Source organism: Amphiura filiformis, chromosome 11, assembly GCF_039555335.1.
Source record: "Amphiura filiformis chromosome 11, Afil_fr2py, whole genome shotgun sequence".
NCBI classification, from domain to species: domain Eukaryota; kingdom Metazoa; phylum Echinodermata; class Ophiuroidea; order Amphilepidida; family Amphiuridae; genus Amphiura; species Amphiura filiformis.
Window position 1 is genome coordinate 51,916,134 of NC_092638.1, and position 19,670 is coordinate 51,935,803.

Sequence of the window (19,670 nt, forward strand, 5' to 3'; positions counted from 1 at the left end):
ACAAAAACCTTATCTTGCATACGGGGGTGTAGATTTCAAATAAAGTCACCCCATTTTGAAAATAACACCTGTGCGGAAGATTATGACCATGTCTTCAATAGGGTGTGTGGATTTCAACTACAATAGTCCAATGTCATTTTACATATTTACACAAATGAATACAAGATTCTTTTGCTATGAATGATGAAAAACTATGAAAGCTACAAAATGATGTTAAACAAAATACTAATCTGAGTACAAGTTATTCTATATACTGTGTAAAATTCCCTGATTTGTCATAAAAAAGTAAGTTTTTTCTATTTACATATGGATTTACAATTTCAGAGAATACGGATCAGCAGCATATGATGCAGTCAGACCTCGAAATAAGCGGATTGGAACCAGGAGCAATTAGTTTTTGAACCTTGCTCCTGGTTGACTGGGATTTTACAAGAACCAGGAACAATTTTCATACAGTAAATTCCTTTTCTGCATATACAATACAGCATACAGCAATACTACATCAAATGCAAAACTGAAACCAGGAGCAATCTGTTTTAGAAAATTGGGTTCATCCTTAGTGTAAGAGAGCACAAAATACTAATAGGATTAGAGTTAGGATTAGGATTTAGGGTAAGGGTTAGGGTAGGATTAAGGTTAGGGTTAGGATTAGAGTTGGGATTTGTTTGGTATTCTCTTACACGAAGGATACACCGAAAATTGCTCCTGGTTCATGTGAATCTGTCAAGGACCAGGAGCAATTGGTGGCTTTACAAGGGCAAATTTGCTCCCGGCACCCACTTATTTCAAGGCTTGTGCAGAACGTCTCTAAAAAACATTACTGCTGGGAAAATATACTCTAAACTAAAACCCAATTGTAACTGTAAAGTTCTTGCTATGATCAGCAACCACATTTTTTTTAAAATTTTAAAATTGATCCCTCTGTTTTTGAATTATAGCAATTTGAAAAACACAATCTCATTTATTCCACAGGTAAAATAAGATTGTCAATGCAGTTTACTTTTTTTACATTTTTGGCAAGGTTCTTCAGCGGTTTGCTGTTTGGCACTGTTTATAGCGTAAACACAAAGTGGGGTCTGATTGGCTAATTGAATCACTTCATTCACCGATCAAGCTGTGTAGCAATGCATAAGGTGCGTGAAAGTCGATTCCGAGTTTATCGTCCCCCGCCCGCGTCACTTTTTGGAAACCAAAAATACCCGCGTCAAATTTTCAAAAATGTCAAAATAATTCATTATTTTCAAAGTATCAGTGTTCTCACCAGTTTTAGCAATTGGAAACATATATTTTTGTTTGTAAAACATATATTCATAACTTGGAAGCAAAACCAGACTCTTTTCTAACTTTTCTAGTCCTTACCCATATAAAAAACATGTTTATAAATCACATGTATGAGTTTGGCTTTAAATCAACACACATTTTAGGTCAATAATGAAATCTGATAAAATAATGAAAAATGAAAAAGTCACCTCACCAACCTGGAAAAAAAAAGTGATGATAAACTCGGAATTGACTTTCATGGGCCTAACCTTGTTCTTTTTAGTTTACACAATAATCAGTAAGAGCAGTCGCCCACCACTGAAGGACCTTCTATAAATGTTTCAGGCACAGATCATTGCTTGCTGCATTGAATCTGTGGACAGAAAACCATCAAGACAGCAGTTGTTACTAATATTATTTCATAATTTTTGGCAAAGAATGACAAAAACTAAAATTTGATGGAAATCATATTAATGGCTAAATTACAGTTTGTCCACTCTGAAGTACAAAGTGACAACGCGCGTGTAAACAATGCGTTAACAGTTCGCAGTGCTGCGTCTTTGCTGCAGGTATGCGTGCTTTCAAAGTCGGCACAATGTATGGGTCCGCATCTGTACTTTGTACTTCAGAGTAGACTGACTGTAGATACATATCAATGAGAATTTTCATCAGTACAGTTTTAGGCAGTGAGTGAAAGTTCATGGGCTGTGGTCGAGTAGAACTTTCATTGTTGACAATCGTCAAATCTCAAGATCCGACGTCGGCAAAGCAATACACCATGTACCAATAAAGTCCAAATATTAAATTCGGAGATCACATTATGCATTGTTTATTTACATCAAAATACTACCGTCAATGAAAATCGGTAAACTTACCACTACAAAATGAAGTCTATCAATCCACCATATCATTGCCATCTTATGCTAAAGTATTACTTTTTTATACTTTGAAGTTAAGTCAATAATGCTGATCTTAAGGGGGTACTACTCCCATTGCATTTTTTTTGTGAAGGGATAAATCTTCTTGTTCTATTGGAGGCATCGGTATCAATGTAGCTTACATGCTTTTAAAGGTAGAGGCCAAAACAAAAAGTACCTTTAAAAGCATGTAAGCTACATTGATCATACCGATGCCACCAATAGAACGAGAAGATTCACCCCTTCATTTTGCATACCACTTAGTCCAATTTTTTTCCTCATTTCTTCACAAAATGCAAAAAAAAATAATGTAATGGGTGTAGTACCCCCTTAAGCTTATCTCTAATTTCAATGACCTTGTCGACAATTAGTCCATGCTTTTAGTCCATGCAAAATTGCTTTGTCAACAACATTGTTGTCCACAACCTTGTCGACAACAGCCCTAGAAAGTTCATACTTTCCCACTAGTCAATTGCAGATCAGATTTCATACAAGCTGATTTCAGAATGGATCTAAAATGAAAACTTAGTTGTGACATATTTAATTTTCTTAATGAAGATTTTCTGAATAATTTAAAATTATGTACTCAGAAACCGAACCTTTTTAGCAGATGGGATGTTGCTTGTCCAGAGTCTAGGATTTGACAAATGCCTGCTATTTTCACGAAAACAGCCTGTCCAAAATTTGACCCTGAAAACATAAACCAGGGCTCTGCCCTTTCTGGGGGTTCAGCAGGGGCGTAGCAAGAGCATCAGGGCCCATGGACAAGGAACAGTACGGGCCCTTTTAACCAGGGCGGGATTTAGCCTACCTTATGGGCCCTGGGCAAGGCCAGAATTTGGAGGTCCCGAACTCACGTGCCGAGGAAGGCATGTGCACTCAAGTCAGTTTTGGTTTAACTAAAGGGGGACTAACATATTTTGTTCAATTCAATTTCAGACTACTTTGGCCCCAGATCAACATAAATCTTGGTATTTTAATGCTAAAGCCTTGGAAAATTTATAATTTTGGCCAAAAACATGCTGTTATTGGGGTTAAAAGAAAGATGCATAGGGCAATTTTGGGGCCCACAATTACCCTGGACCCGGGCCCATCTGGCCCAATGGTATAAAAATCCGGCCCTGCTCTCTATTATCAGCCCTTATTTAATTTTTGCTTTTGTGCTCAGGGCCCCTGAACCCTCGGGGCCCCATGGACTTCGTCCACCCTGTCCCCCCGCTTGCTACGCGCCTGGGGTTCAGTCAATGCAAATAGCTAGTGCTATATATAGTCTTGAATTATAAGTCTGGTCATGGTTTGAGTTCACAGAACATATTCAAGCACTGCTTTTAGAATTTAGCATACCTCACAGGCATTAACTTTGCCTGTACCAGGAGCAATCTTCCCGTCCAAAATGACGGGTGGCTAGCTAACCCCCTGATGCTGCTAAGGTGCCAGAAACAAATTAGTTCGATCTTTGGATCGACCGTCGATGCTGCTTCGATGCATGTTATTAATGAACTATCAACTAATTAATCAGAATTAACGATAAATTTGTATTGGACAATATCACTACAGGCACAAATTACTATTTTATCACAATTAACAATAGTAAATTAATTGATTTCATAAATAATAAGGATCGACCAAGCATCGATGGTCGATCAAAAGATCGAACTAATTTGTTTCTATTGCCTAAGGTCAGGCGTTACTTAGCAACATTGAATTTTGAGAAAAAAAATCACAAACCAACGGTCCATTTAGTATCATCTCATACCATAAAATATAACATTTTACACCCTTAGATGACAAAAAACCTGTTCAACAATTTTACTTCCGATATATCGATATATGGTTCCAAATTTCTTGAATAATTAAAATATTGATGAGTTCACTATCAAATTCTCACTGTACATCTCTATCCATACCAAACTTGAGTACCCCCTGGTCTTGTCAATGTCACCCCATTTCACTCCCCCTGCCACTATCCATCTTTTACTTCATGATTATATTTGAGCCACCACTCATAGACAATGAACTAATTTTGTATTCTGTGTCAGAGTCAATCCATGGCAGTGTTTGTAAAATCACTATACTAGCATTTAATCAAGTAGAAATTTCTCTCTCAATCGCTGCAGCTACCAGTATAATACACCTTTTTGTACATGTAAAATATGTACATACACTGTACACTATCAAAAGAAAAAGCTAGGATTGACAGGACGGTCACAACTAGAACAGTGGCGTAGCGATGGGGGCGTGGCAAGTGCCAATTCAGCATCGATTCTGCGCCCCCTCCTAGCGATGAAAGTCAACATTTTCGCATGCATTTCAGCACAAAATCATTTGTAAGATCGATTTTCATTACAACTTAAATTCATTATAACTAAAATTAATGAGGGATAGGCCCTATTTGTGAAATTTTCGCACGCTCACTTGTTTCAAGAATTGGGGAGGGGGCGCCATAATGTATCCTTAGCCCTGGGCGCCACAATCCCTAGCTACGCCACTGAATTAGTATTTCCTACCCTTCCTGCAAGTCCAAGGACAGGTAGGACAGTCAGGTAATATTACATGTACTTCCTACCCTTCCTGCAAGTCCAAGGACAGTCCCGAACTACTATTTCCTACATTAACATGTGACATGTCTATACATGGGACTGAGCCTTAACCCCCTGAGTACTACCTGCCAATCTAACAATGCCTCTGATTGGTCAATTACATGATATCTTCACTTTAATAACCAATCATAATGGAGTTTTGCTAATAAATTCACCCCAACTTGTGTGTGTGGTGAAATTATTCTAACAATGTTGCTGATTGGTTCAATTGGTAATGAAAACATCTTTTTGGCCAATCCGCAGGTAGTTCTCATGGGGTTAAACATCTTCTCCAAAGAATAGAGTACCTTACTGTGTACACCGAGTACTACCTATAGTAGAACATCCGAGTAAGAAAAATATTTCACCTATAAAAAAAATGCTTAGCTCACTGAACTACTTCAAATGTCATTCTTCCTTCCTTCCTACAGATGTGTTTACCTCAAATTATTACGTACAAGCTTCACATGCACAGTGAATTAACTATGCACGATCGAGAAATGAGGGGGTTGTTGCTCTTCCAATGAGTCTGTGCCCTTTCCTTGCCAGGTATTGCTCATCTGCTGCATGATACCAATAGCTTGGCATGACTTCTAAACCATGTGATGCTACATATTCTTTGGTTCACCTCAAGTTTGGTAATGACGTCAATACTTTTTCGCGGTTGCGCTGCAAGCGTGTCTGACAACAAGCTGCCCTTGTATGTGTGCATGTACACAGTATGCGATCAACATTATGCGGCCAGTTAGATACTGTGGCCAGCATAATACACACCTGTCACTATTGAACATGAGGCGAACCAATGGGCTCTTCCAGTTAAAATCCACACTACCCCTGTGGATGATTTTGGAAATATCTTCCACAAGGGGAGTATGTTTTTCAAATGTAATTGGTCAGGGTTAATCATTTTAAAAACCATACTCCCACTGTATTATAGCTTTACCTATATCTTTTAAAACTGGAGTGAGTATTTCAAATGGAAGTTACCCAACTGTCTCTTGTATTCAAAATTCATACTCCCTTTTGTGGAAGACTTTAGCTAAATCTTCCACAAGGGTTGTGTGGATTTTAAATGGAATAGCCCAATGTATAGCTACTTCAATCAACAGGGTCTGAAGGAGGCATTCTTTTTGCCCCGTTACCCCAGGGCCATTACCTTCATTTCAATTTTTTCTATCATCTTCACTACAGCTCCTTTTCAAGGCTGTGCCTTAAAATCCACCACATGCTTACGGCAGGTGATTTTGCTGTTGGACGGGAAACATGTTGGTCCGATTTCTTGAAGCTTGGCTAGTGGTCAGGCTCAACTCAACGCAACTCGTCGCATTTCCAAGTGAAAATGTATTTAACTTTAGTGCGATATCGCAATGCATTAGTTTGCAGCACGATGCAATGGTAGTATGAACGGACCTTAAGCCAGTAGGCTAGCCCTACCAATCTGGATCCATTTTATTGATTTGTCTTTCTAGGTGATGATGATGTATGGTGTGAAATTATTGTAAGCACTTGGGCTTAAGCCTGATGGCTTAGAAAGCCTGACCACTAGCCACGCTTCGAGAAACCGGCCCGTTATGTCTTAAGTACCAGCCAGCATGGCAGATATCAATTGGCTATTCCAGTTGCAATAAATACACCCCCTGTGGAAGGCATTATAACCTTAATTTCCCACAAAGGGGTGTAGATTTCAAATGGAGTCACCCATTCAATTTGCTGTTGGACGTTTAACATGTTATGTCATTGTACCAGCCCATATGGCAGGAATCAATAGGCTCTTCCAGTTGAAATCCATACACCCCTTATGGAAGGCATAACCTTAATCTCCCACACAGGGGGTGTACACTTCAAATGGCATCATCCATCCAGATAACCCCATTTGAAATTCACACTCTATGTATAGAAGATTAAGGTCATGTCTTCCACAGTGCGTGTATGAATTTCATCTGGCCTAGCCCATACTAACCTTAATGCCATAATGTACCATCTTATAATATGAAAATGGATACTTATTTTAACCTTATTTTTTGGCTTATCTGTAATAGAATCAGCTAAATTTGTTGTGTTTGTCGGGTCAACAGAGCAATTTGGATACGTCATATTTGGACATTAAGTCCTCCATTGAACTCCATGTTAAACGGCCAAACTAGCCAGTGGGGTTTCTATCATTTTCATGTTTTACCTTGTTATTTCTGCTTCAAATGGACAGATACCTCCTTTCTCCTGACCATTATTATTAATATTATTTCAGCTTTTTGAGTAAAGAATAACAAAATTGGATGGAAATCAAACATTATGGCTTTAAGGCTGTTAATTGGAACATCCTTTCGAGGAAACCCATACCTATTTCAGTTAATTGATTTCACATTCAACACGTGAGTTAGAGTTACTATAAAACCATAATTTGGCACTGGAATGACTGAGATTTTGCAATTCATTTTGCAATCAAATCCCCTGAGTATGGCCTATCAGGAATGCCTTTTTGAAAGGGTGTTTCTGCATGGAACCACCACCTACAGAAACCGACAGATCTTCCATTGATCTGTTTTCTTTAAGTTGCAGCATATTATGCACACCAACGCTGAATCCTATTTTCAGAGATACCAGTCAGTGTTGTCAAAAAATCCTGAAATGGCAAAAAAAATCCTGAAAAAATGTACTTTGCCCATACATTTGTACAGGATCGTTCGAATAAAATTTCCTGAAATCAGAAAATTTCATGAAGACTGGCAACACTGTATTTTAAGGAGACAGATGGTTACTCTGGCTAGCAGGGACCAAAATTAATGGGAATCAAGGTCAATTTGCTTCATTAGAAACCAAAAACTTCCTTGTCTCCATACAAAAACCTCAAATACCATTGTGTTACCATGGTTACTGTCATCCGCTAATGATCACATCGACAGCATTCTCCTCGTCCATATCAAGGTCCTCCGGGGTTTGACTGGGATCTATTACATCACCATCAAAGAGGAACTTCAATTTGTCCAACGCTACACCAGATGACTGACTATATTTGGCCATGATTTCCCTCATTGGACGATCCTGTTGCAAAAAAAATATATATAAATACAAATTAAGTCTATATAATTTATAGACAGGTATAAAAGTTGCAAATTCTGTACTTTTAGGGGTATGGAAAAAATAAGCACTTTTTTTGGAAGTTATGGAAGGAAACTATGCCTTTTACCCATTGAAAAAAACCTGTCAAGTCAAGTAAACGTCTATTGAAAAATAAGGTATGGAAAAAAACAAACTCTTTGTTAAAATATATATACATACATACATCATCATTTTATTTCATTCAAATCAACATACAAAATATATATAAAAGACACACAATTTGAATGAGGAGATGCTCAAAAGGCCCAAAGGCCTGAAGTGAGCACCCCTTTACACTGCCCTAAGTTACAACATACAATTACACAAACTTTACAAATAAAAGAAAAAAGAAAGAGGAGAAGAACATGCAAAGAAAGAACCAATATAAATATTTATAACATTTCAATAAATATACATTCCACAGTGGTTGATCAGATGCCTAGAACCTGAATTATCTTTTGATATTTAAAAAGAATGGAGGAGATGACTATTGACTACAAGGCAAGGAAGGCCAGAAGCATTTTTTCTCCCTATATGACAATTCAACATGTCTGATTTACTGTAGCGTTACGCTCAGGACTTATCTTATGCTGGTTTCAGACTTTCTACCGTGACGCTCAGCAACGTCGCTTGTATTTTTCTGCAAGTGCAGCAGCGGCATGACTCTGAAAGTTGTTGCTGCTCTGTACCGCTCCAAAATCGTATTTTGTTCTCATACGTCAGAGCGGCACCGCTCCGAGTTGACTTGAATTCAACTCCTAGCGATACTGCTGCTTGGGCAAAGCGGCGGAGAGATCGACATATCAGCTTGTCGCTGGTCACCGCTAGCATTTCTGGTGCAATGCGCAGTGAAGCAAAATCACTGTCAGAGCGGCAAGAAAGTATGAAACCAGCATTAGTCCAGACTCTCAAAGTCACATTTCTATGATTACATCACTCTATCATTGGGCTATTCTAGTTGACATCCATACACCCCCTAAGGAAGACATTATCTTAATCTCCCACACAGGGGGTGTAGATTTCAAATGGAGTCACCCGTCAGATAACCTCATTTGAAATTCATACTCCCAGTGCGAAAGATTCAGGTCATGTCATCCATATAGGGGGTGTATGGATTTCAACAGGGACACCTACCTTTTGTAATGTGTATTTCATTTTAGACGTCCTATCCTGACCCTGTATCTTGATTTCCACACAGTCATCTAGGCTGGGTGTGATGTTCAGTGACTCATTCTCTACTGAGTCTGCAGGGACACTTGTTGGGTCCACTATTACACATTCTGTGGACAACAAAACAAAATCTGTCTCATTAATTGTGAACCTATCAACGCATTATAATTTGTAAATGGGTTGTAAAATCCCACTATAATAGCAGTTGAGGCATGGCATAAACATCATATAATTTGATTTACATCAAGTTTGGTAGTGATGTCAATGCTCTTTCGCGGATGCGCCGCAAGCGTGCCGACGAACCGCCTCGGTATGCGTGAGTGTACACTCAGGGCGTTTAACTTTACGCTTGCGATTTGATATTGCGGTGAGCAAAATACGCACGTACGTTACTACCAACTTGAGATGAACCAAATTATAACAATAAATGAATAGATTTGGCCAGAGTGATAACATAAGCATTGCACATGCACTTGAATGCAGACAACAAGCCTATAATAATAAGCAAAGCTATTACCTACATAGCAGATAACTATTTAAACGTGGATAAGGCAAGGATAATCATGATAGTGGTGGGGCATTAGCTTCTGGGTTTGTTTGTTTGTTTGTTTGTTTGGGTTGGTGAATTCAAAAAGTGTGCATCTCTTGTCTCCAATTCCAACAGTTACATGTTTTTATGCAGCCTCTATGTCTGATTTATTCCTTCCCTTCCGAATGTCTGTACCTGAATGTTTTAGTATCAATGTACGGGTTTCACAGTTTTACCTATACACAATCCTGAAACCTAGGATTTATTGCTGATATCAGATCCTGGGGATGATCCCCCTTCTCTTTTCAAATAGCTCTGACATTTAACGTGCACAGGGATTCTATGACTCTTCCTGTACACTGGACCAACAGCTGTATGCGACTTCTGCACCATGAAACGCCACACATACACTACCAATGTCTGCACGTGCTAAGCAGTGTATTGGGGTGAGAAGAAATTCTATATTCTATTCGTCAAAGTATAAACTGAACATAATTGCAGGATTGCTGACCTTATACACAAATCCGACTTGACACATTCCTACAACTCACTGGCGGCCATAGCTGGGGGCCTTCCATACATTTTACGCAATGCCAGTATCACAGGCGTGCAGCATTTACCGCTCCCGTGACGCAGTGCAAGTGCACATGCTCCGATGCGCTCGTGATAGTGGGCGTCTTGGATCGCAATACAAACAAACTAAGCTATTTCGGCGCGGATGACCCCCAGCTATGGCCGTCTATAGGAACATTTTGGGAGAGGAAGAAAATTCTCACCTAAAGCAAGCCCACGGCTCAAACTCTCGCAATTTGTTCCTACTTACCTAAGATATCTGATACTCTCAGCTTGAGGGCGCTAGGTGTATCGTATTCTGAGATATCGTCGTCTGCTTTCACTAATTTGATCCATGATTTATCTACACCTTCCATCTTGGCCAAGGTTTCCATGACACTGGTAAACATTTCATTCTGCAATAAATTGAATAATTAAGTTGTATGTGCTATAGCTGTCTTTTGTCATTTAAATTTTGTGGCACTGTTACGCAGGCCTTGCCATCTACACTCGGTTTCAGAGAAGAATGGCAGTCCCTTGCTCAGATTGGCACAAGCGCCCACATAATGAGCGATATACCCGGAACTTGTTTGCGCCGACCAACGTTTTGGCCAATCAGATTATAGACTTCTCCGTAGTCCACTTGCCAATTGTGCACTACTCTGGCTATTACATTTTTAGCTTAAAACTCTGATTTAATTAATGAGTGCACAATTGATAGATTTTCACAACTGATCTTTTCAGTCACCGTGACGCCCTCTGTTTGTTAGCTTCCCAAGTGGACTACTGACTTTGCCTTGAGAGTTAGGCCAATTTCTGGCCTAACTAAAATTGGTGATGATGTAATGCATCTTTAAAAATGAATCTGGCTTGTGATTGGTCGCCCAGATCTCGTTATTGTTTAAATCCTCCCGACGCAGTACTGGTACCATTATAACTATACATGGTACACAACAATCTAGGAATGCTTGCGCTTTTGTGCTGGTGGATGAACGATGCATCTAGCTAGCGTATTGTACCACCATGCTTAGTCTTGTGGTTAGATTTTATTGATAAACAAGTATGATTGACAGTGTGTGAGTCCGGGGTAAAGTTCTGCTTAAAAGTGAAAGTCCATAGTCGCTTTTTTTTCAGATAATAAACTGGCAGATTCTAAAATTAGAATTGTTCAGTATTGAAGTGTCATTATAATTATGCCATTATGATATGTTGCATTCAATAATATAAGCTACGTAGGGCCTATACTTTACTTTTACTGTCACAAATATAATTATATAGCCTAAACTTTTTCATAACCATTTTATACTAGTATTTTGATGTAGGCCTACTAAATATCAGTATAATTTCGAGTTCAACTGAATGCGTTCATCATGATTAATAACATTTTTATTTATCAAAAATCGACTATGGCATAGTCTAACCAGATTACCGCGCCTGTTGTTATGATTGTGAGACGATTGAATCAGCCAATCAGAATCCCACATCCGTGTTTACGCTGCGCAGGCTCTCAAAATGTTGATTTTAAAGGTGAGTGGTCAATCACTTGCTAGCATGATGCTACGCGAGTGGTTGAATTCCTCTCTAGTACAGTGTTTGAATCACTTTCTAGGTCTCCATTTATTTGCATATACTGAATTTTTTAATAGTTGTGGAGGCAGCGCCCCTACCCCCACCCGAGAATATCTTAGATGCCCCCCCCCCCCCAATTCTTGAAACAATTGTGCGTGGAGCGCTCAAAATTTTGGTTACTAGAGTTGAATATCGGTCTTAAAATGTTCTTTCAATTGATTTTTTGCTGAAATGCGCATGAAGCGTGCAGAAAATTGGGCACCCCCTCAGGGTGGCGCCCGGGGCATGTTGCCCCCTGCCCCCTAGTTACGCCACTGTGTGGAGGACAATACTTACCATTTGCATGATAAATTTCTGCATTCCTCCCCTGGTCCTGATCTTGACTGTCATCTCCTTCCGTCTTTTCCTCGGACTAACCGATGAGGGGGAGTCTAAATCAATGACCTTTGAACTCCCACCTGGGGTTGAGACTGAGTCATTTAGAGATGGAAGACTGGTTATTTTGTATCTTAAGACAGCACTATCAAGATCTCTGCAAGTAAAACAAATGCAAGAAATAAAAACTTATTCTTAAATGGTATATTTTAAAGCCACGATTTCTCTGTGTTACAAAATTAAAATTCTGTGTTACAAATTGGACGATTTCTGTGATTTTCCATTTTCCAATATAAAGCACTGAAAAGTGAAAACAAACATGTTTTATAAGTGTATTTTGTATTACCCTTTACTGTAGTAAGGTTAGAATTAATGCTAAAATGGATTGTTTAATGGTTGATTACTGCTAAATAATCACTTTTCTTTGTTTTATTTTGCAGATCAACACAAAAGTTAGATATTTTTATACACAGATTTTTACTATTTTGTGTCATTTTCAAATTACCATGGGCAAATCCCGAATTCTGTGATTTTTTCTCGTAGACATCACTAGTTTGATTGTTGTTTGCTTCAGAAGAATACCGTATTGGATCAGTTGGTGCTACAATTTTTAGATTCTTGGTTTTTATCCCAAGAGAAATTATTCCATTCCCAGGTTTTTGATCCAAAACAGTTAAAAGGACCACATTTCACTCTTGGAAAAATCATTATATTAATGCTCTTGGTAATTTTACCCAAGATTGTACTGGCTCTGGCGGATTTAGGGGGGCCACCCCCTAATTTTTGCAGATCGGCACCATACTTTGTGTGAGCGCTGGTCGGGAAGCATAGGCACTCCCCCTATTGAAAATTCCTGGATCCACCCCTGAATTGCAATCAAATTATAATTTGCAATAAAAATATCCCAAAAGCATATATTGATGGCTTGATCTGGGTGTGACTCAATTTTGCTTTTAAACATGCAACATGCCGAGAACTACTAACATTATGTAGCCATTTTTGTGGTCTCATGCATGTTAAAATCCAAATGATGAGTGACTTCCCACAGCATAACACACACAGTTGCACAGAGTCAGAGCTCTCCTAGCATAAACCTCTTTGTTCAAAAAAGAAATTCATTTTTATTTCTGATCACGTTATCATAATTGAATACATCTCACCTGAGTATTTTGGATGTTTTCTTTGGTGTATGCGGTCTTCGTCCCAGACCTCCTGTCGGTAAGGGTGGGGTGGTGGAGAGGGTGATCGAATCTCAATGGAGGTGTTCAACCTTTTAGGAGTACTGTAGAACAAGTAAAGAAAATGTAACAATAATACATATTTAGATTTAGATTAAGGGGGTACTACACCCCTGCCCAATTTTGTGCCTATTTTTATTTTTAAATGCAAAAATAGACACAAAGTTGGCTAGGGGTGTAGCACCCCCTTAAAACAAAGATTCACCAATTTTAATCAGTCATTATTAAAGGAGGATTTCGTGATCCTAGCATCCTCTTTTTATGACATTTTTCAGTAGATATCCATGAAAAAAGCTTATTCCCAAAATTCCAGTTGATTCCGATTTTGCATTTGCGAGTTATGCATGATTATGTGTATTTATACTGCTCCATAGGCCACTGTTGTAATTTTGTTCTGGTATGCCAGAACGAAATTCAAATTTAATGATATTTTTGCTAAACGAATTAATCTGCAAGAAATATTTTGTACATAAACATTATGTAGCCAGAGGTTTCCAGTGGTATCAAAAGCTCAACTTTTTTTGAGAAAAGTGGGGGGATGAGGCTGTGGATCACGAAATGCCCTTTTAACTAATTTTGTACAACACATCCATGCTGCACTCATCAGATGTTGTTTCCAATGAGCCATGGCTGATATACAAAACAATCAATTTGGAAATGCATGGCCGAACATCAATTGAATCATGGACAAATGAAAGCAAATTTGAAGGTTACACACTGCAGGCATGATACTGCACTTTCCTATTTAAAAAACTAACTGAAAATGCATGTGAAATTGGGCAAAAAGTACAAAAAACAGGCTGAAATTAAATAAAAATGAGGATATTTGGACTAAAAATAATTAATTCAGTTTTAAAACTGAAAATTCTCATGCCTGGCAATGAAAGTACTTTCAAAATATATTATAAATATTTAGATGTTATTTTCAAATCAGTACTTATACACATACAAATAATTTGTTTTGCATCCACTTCCCTCCTCACTTTCTGGGACCAGTCCCTAAAAAAAAAAAAAAACAAAAAACAAAAAAAAAAAAAAAAAAAAAACCTCCCTCCTCCTTACTTTCCAAAAAGGTGGGAGATGTGAAACAAATGTTTAATTTTATGTGGCCTGATATATATTTCACTTCTTGTGTCACATATCTTTGGCTCCTACTCCTGATTCCTGAAAAATACAGTTAATTTGTAGTAAATTTGTGGATGAAAAAATATTATCCTGTTTTATGCAGTGGAATTTTTGTATCAGACAATTGCTAGGGGGAAACGGGGCAAAAACCTACAGTTTTCATACAATCACAGTCACAAAATGCAATGACTTAATAATAATACATTTCTAATGTGCACAGATCAGCAAAAAAAACCACTCATGGTGCAAGAAGAGCATAGAGCAATGAAACCAAAAACAACAACAAATATGAAAACAAGCAATAAATAAACAAGAACTTAACCATACAACTTATAATAAGCAATATATTCATAAGTTTCAATATTCATAAAGTGACTTGGCTAAAAAAGACCTTCATAAAAATATTCCACAAAAAAACCTGTTCTACGGGTGGCCGAACCTTTCAAGTAGGGTCGGTCAGGCATTTTTTTCTGGAGGCTAAAATTACCGTACCGTAAAATGTCACAAATCTGACAAATCTGAAAAAAAATGCTAATAATTTTCAACCAAAATAATAAATTTTGGCCCAAAATGGCTGATTTTGCATTATTTGAGCAAAATAAGAAAAAAATTTCTCCAAAAACGTCGGTCGGGCCCGTAAGAACAGAGGTTTTTTCCGCCGCTTAACTCTCTTCACACGGGTGTCGACTGCAGATGACATGTTTCAAAAAAATTTTAAAATTCAAAAATTTCATAAATGTAAATTGTCATGACCATATTTGGAATCAGCATGAAAAATGCATTAAAATGAGTACAAACAAGCCTAGTATTGATTCAGTAGTTCTTAAGATAGTTCTTGATATTTTGAGAAAATATTTCAAAACTTCCATTGAAGCGCATGGCTAGCACTCAGAGCATTGAGCATTATTAGCCTGTGGTGTTACCTGTCGCCTAAAAATATGAGGTCTGAGTTATTATTAGACTGGTCCTTGTGCCTCTTTGATGGCTTTCTTCTCTTCTGACTGACAACATCAATATCATCCTCCTCATCATCTTCATCCTCTGTAATAAATACATCCAAATTTATTTGAGAGAAAGTTCCAGAATTAAATTGTCCTTAAAAAACAAACAAAAAAACCAAAAAATACACACGCAAAGGATATGTGTTGTCCAACTGTGTGAATTTCAAATGGGGTTACCTAAAATTCCATTGAAATCTATGTAAAATACACTCTGTGGGAGATTAATATCATGTGCCTTCCATAAGGGGTGTATGGATTTCAACTGGAAGAGCTGGTAAACCATGGTCTACAAAAGGATTTTCATCATTACTGTAGCTACCGTAAATCCTCGAATAGTCGCCCCCGGGGGCGTTGCATTTTCCAAAGGGGGGGTAATAATAGAGGTCATTTTTAGAATTATAATTCCCATTAAAATCATTAGATAAGCTTAAAATTCACGCTGAAATGACAAACTACGAACTTAGGAACGCGATGATGATTTCCGGTTGACTTCTGGGTTTACGATGAGAAACCAATGCCATTTAGCGATGTGTGCACCTTGGTAAGCTTACTACACAAGATAGCATGGAAGGGGAAATACCAGCATTCAACAGACCAATTTTGACAAAATGTAATAATTCACACATTAACACCCCCACCCCCAAACTCCAAGTATAGTCAAAATAGCCAGTGAGGTTACTTTTTATTTTGGCTTAAATTGACAGAAACCTTTCCTGACAGTTATTACTACTATCAGCATTTTGAGTAAAGAGTAACAAAATTTGACGGAAATTGTGCATCGTGATTTTAATTGGGTGATCTTATCCAAAGTTTATTTTAACCTACCTAGTGAAAATCCTGCAGGAAGATTAGTAAACTTGAGTTGTTCTAAACCGCTATCAGTCGACAGAGTTGAATAGATACCGCAAGATGGAATGTCGGTGGAAACTGGTTTGTATGTCCGTCTCTTTGTTGCTGCTTTCTTCCTGGGCCTTGGGTTATCGTCCTCATCACTGGATGCTGATGATGATGGAACCTATTTGAGAAATTAATATGGTTTTAAAATGTTAATCCATTTGACACCTAAAAAGGGCAGCCGACCCAGCCGTGTTATTGCTTTTGTTATCATGTTGCTGTAAATCTTAAAACCATAATGTACAATCTTTTTCAATGAATTTTATTAAAAAAGATTTCCTATGAGCAAAACCAAATCTTTTACTCATTGACGGTATTGCCTATCATGGTAGCTCATGGTCGGTAGGCATCATCAGAATGATTGTTGTGACAAACCCATGTCATCAACTGGGACAATGCCAAAATCCTTTGTTAAGAGTGTGATGCAAATACTGAAAGAATTAAAGAATCCATTTGGATCAGGAGACAAGGACCCAATCGTCACGAACTGAGACGAGGGGGCCTTAAAGTCAAGTGTATGATCCTCTCCAGGCTGATAATACACCCTCTTCAGTCGGAATACGTCCAACCAGAAGGATCAACTGTCCAAACTATACTTTGTCTAAATTGTTATCAGACAAATACATTGCCATGGTTTTTAACAATATTTGAGCAATTTTGAAATTTGATCCAGGACTGTTTTTTAATTTTACCAAATTTGACCCATTAGGACATTCTTTTTAATGTTTAAACATATATAATTTTTAGCCAAGTAAAATAAATAACATAAATATCGTCGCTGCCCTTGACCGATTTTGGGAGATTTTCAAATATTTTTCTTATTTGCTCCCTTACTTTGTTTCCAAAATTGTTGTGATGGAAAGACAAGCTAACCCTAACCGCCTAAGGGCTTTTTGGCGACGGGAAGGGAAAGAAGGAAGGAATGAAGAGAGAAAACAAAGAAAGAAGTTGTTTGCTCTGGGTGGGATTCAAACCCAAGACCCCTCGCATGCCAAGCACTGGGTCGGTGACACTTTGCCACAGGTGTTGGGCTTCGCTGGCCACCTATATATCACTTATGGTGATTGCGTCATCACACCATGTGGAATGCACCCATGAACACGAACAGTGCATATCAAGTAGTATTTTGTAGTACTCAGGCGTGTACTGTTAGGGTTACCGTTAAGCCCATACTGAGTTTCGATAGTGGTAACCTAACCCTAACCGCCTATGGCTTTTTGGCAATGGGAGGGAAAGAAGGAAAGAATAAAGAGAGAAAACAAAAAAAGGAGTTGTTTGCTCTGAGTGGGATTCGAACCCGAGACCCCTCGCATGCCAAGTACTGGGTCGGTAACACTTTGCCACAGGTGTTCGGTTTCGCTGGCCAGCGAAACCGTGCCTTTATCACTTAGGGCGATTGCGCCATCACTATACTGGTCCTGATAAGGGGTCCTTACTCAAACACGGATACGGCACGGACCTGGAAACGAATACGGACAGTCAGACACGGACCTTTTAAGGGTTAGGAAGTTCTTGGTTATCATTTACAAACAGATTACAAACACTTTCTTCAAGCTAGGGGTTTGGGAAAATACAAAAATATTAGGGGCCTCATCCCCATTTTTATGATTATGTTGAAAAAGCCTTTGCAATTTTACACAGAAATGACTAGTAAATTCTTAACAAATTAAAAAACTTAAAAACAATTCTTAAAAACAATAATAATAAATAATTAAAACAATAATTATTTACCCAGAGATGGAACCGAGACTGTGGGACAGTCTAGTTTATGACATGCATTGGCTGGATTTTATGATCGAGGGAAGGTTTTCGGCCTGTTCCGGCGTGAATATCTTTAGTTTTCTGCATCAAAGATGCTTCCGATGACCAGTTTTTTGCGGACACTTTGATTAACAGGTAACTTTTTTTATACGTCATAGGCTAGAAACGATAGTATTATACAATTGTACAAAATTTTGTTATAGTATAGGCCTAAAATTATGTGCACAAAAATGTGTTTCCGTACATTACGCAAATCTTGGGATGTTGTTAGTTGTTACACGCATACATTCGCGTTTATGCGGTCACGTGTAGTCCGGGGGTGTAGTTTGAAATACGCGATGAAACGATCACGGTTGGGTCGAGTACAGCTGTTGAAAGCTGCGTTCATTCAATTGGAATTCCTACTATATAGACTAGAGCGCTAAAGTAAAGTGGCCTGACAATGCAATGACAGCCTTACAAAGTATGCAGTGATTGCTTATCAATTTACTATCACTATCACTTTATCATTGGTGTATAAACTGTATTAGCTTTATCATGTTATCCATGCATAAACATGATGATAAATGAAATGTGATATAAACCGAACGACAATGCCAATGCAAATTGCAATGCAGTGTACGCATGTTGATGGCAAGTTCAAGGCTTGCCTGAAGACTGTTTATCGTTCTCATTACATTACCATGTTTACTTACTTCAGCTACTTTTTCCTCTGTTGTTGGACTTATCTCAGCCATTTCTTGTGCAAGCAAAATAAAACGGTCAATGTTCAATGATCGCGGGGAATTCTGACGACTTCGCCTGTTATTGAAATCATCATGTCAAAGGTCAGTGTAGCAAAACATTGAAGTGTTGCCAAATTGATCTTCAAATTTGGGTTTCCGTATTGAAAAATCAGTCAATCTAAATATTGATCAATCAACATAGGCCTATTCTATATATCAATCAATCAATCAATCAATCAATCAATCGATCGATCGATCGATCAATCAATCAATCATGAATCAATCGACCTATCAATCAACCAACCAACCAATCAATCAATAAATAAATCAGTCCGTCAATCAATAAATCAATAAATCAATAAATCAATAAATCAATAAATCAATCAATCAATCAATCAATCAATCAATCAATCAATCAATCAATCAATCAATCAATCAATCAGGCTACACCAATCCGGGGGCAGCACTCGACTTTGGAAGTGAAGGGTATGTGCGGACCCCGGGGGGTTCACTCCCATTGTGGCCTGTACACCATTCGCGCTAATCAACTTTTGAAAAGCACCCTAAACAAGGATTTAACTCTTGGCTAAAACGATACCCTAAACAGGGATTTTATTCCTTGCATCAAATTTCATACCCTAAATTTCATCTTCCGCGTATTAGCAATTACAATTTTGCTACCCTTTTTTCCAATATTTCATGTTTTTGACACCCTAAACGCGTTACGCGCGTATCGTGCTTACCCACGAAAAACTACCCTTTTTACGCGTTTTCATTATCGCGGATGGTGTAGGCCTACATGTCACAATGGGAGTGACCCCCGGGGTGCGGACTAGCCCGAAACATCATGGCCCTGTTCGTACGGAGAAGGACAGTGGA

General features: G+C 38.3%; 1 protein-coding gene across 1 annotated transcript; it reads right to left on the bottom strand.

Moving 5' to 3' along the window:
* Nucleotides 1-5,091: 5,091 nt before the first annotated feature.
* On the bottom strand, nt 5,092-18,878 carry LOC140164978 (NFATC2-interacting protein-like). The gene is given in 9 exon segments (XM_072188383.1): nt 5,092-7,795; nt 8,987-9,132; nt 10,375-10,519; nt 12,009-12,193; nt 12,196-12,204; nt 13,208-13,329; nt 15,334-15,451; nt 16,237-16,426; nt 18,762-18,878. Coding segments are annotated over 9 exon segments (1,122 nt in total). The 5' UTR covers nt 18,804-18,878; the 3' UTR covers nt 5,092-7,630.
* Between the last annotated feature and the right edge of the window lie 792 nt (nt 18,879-19,670).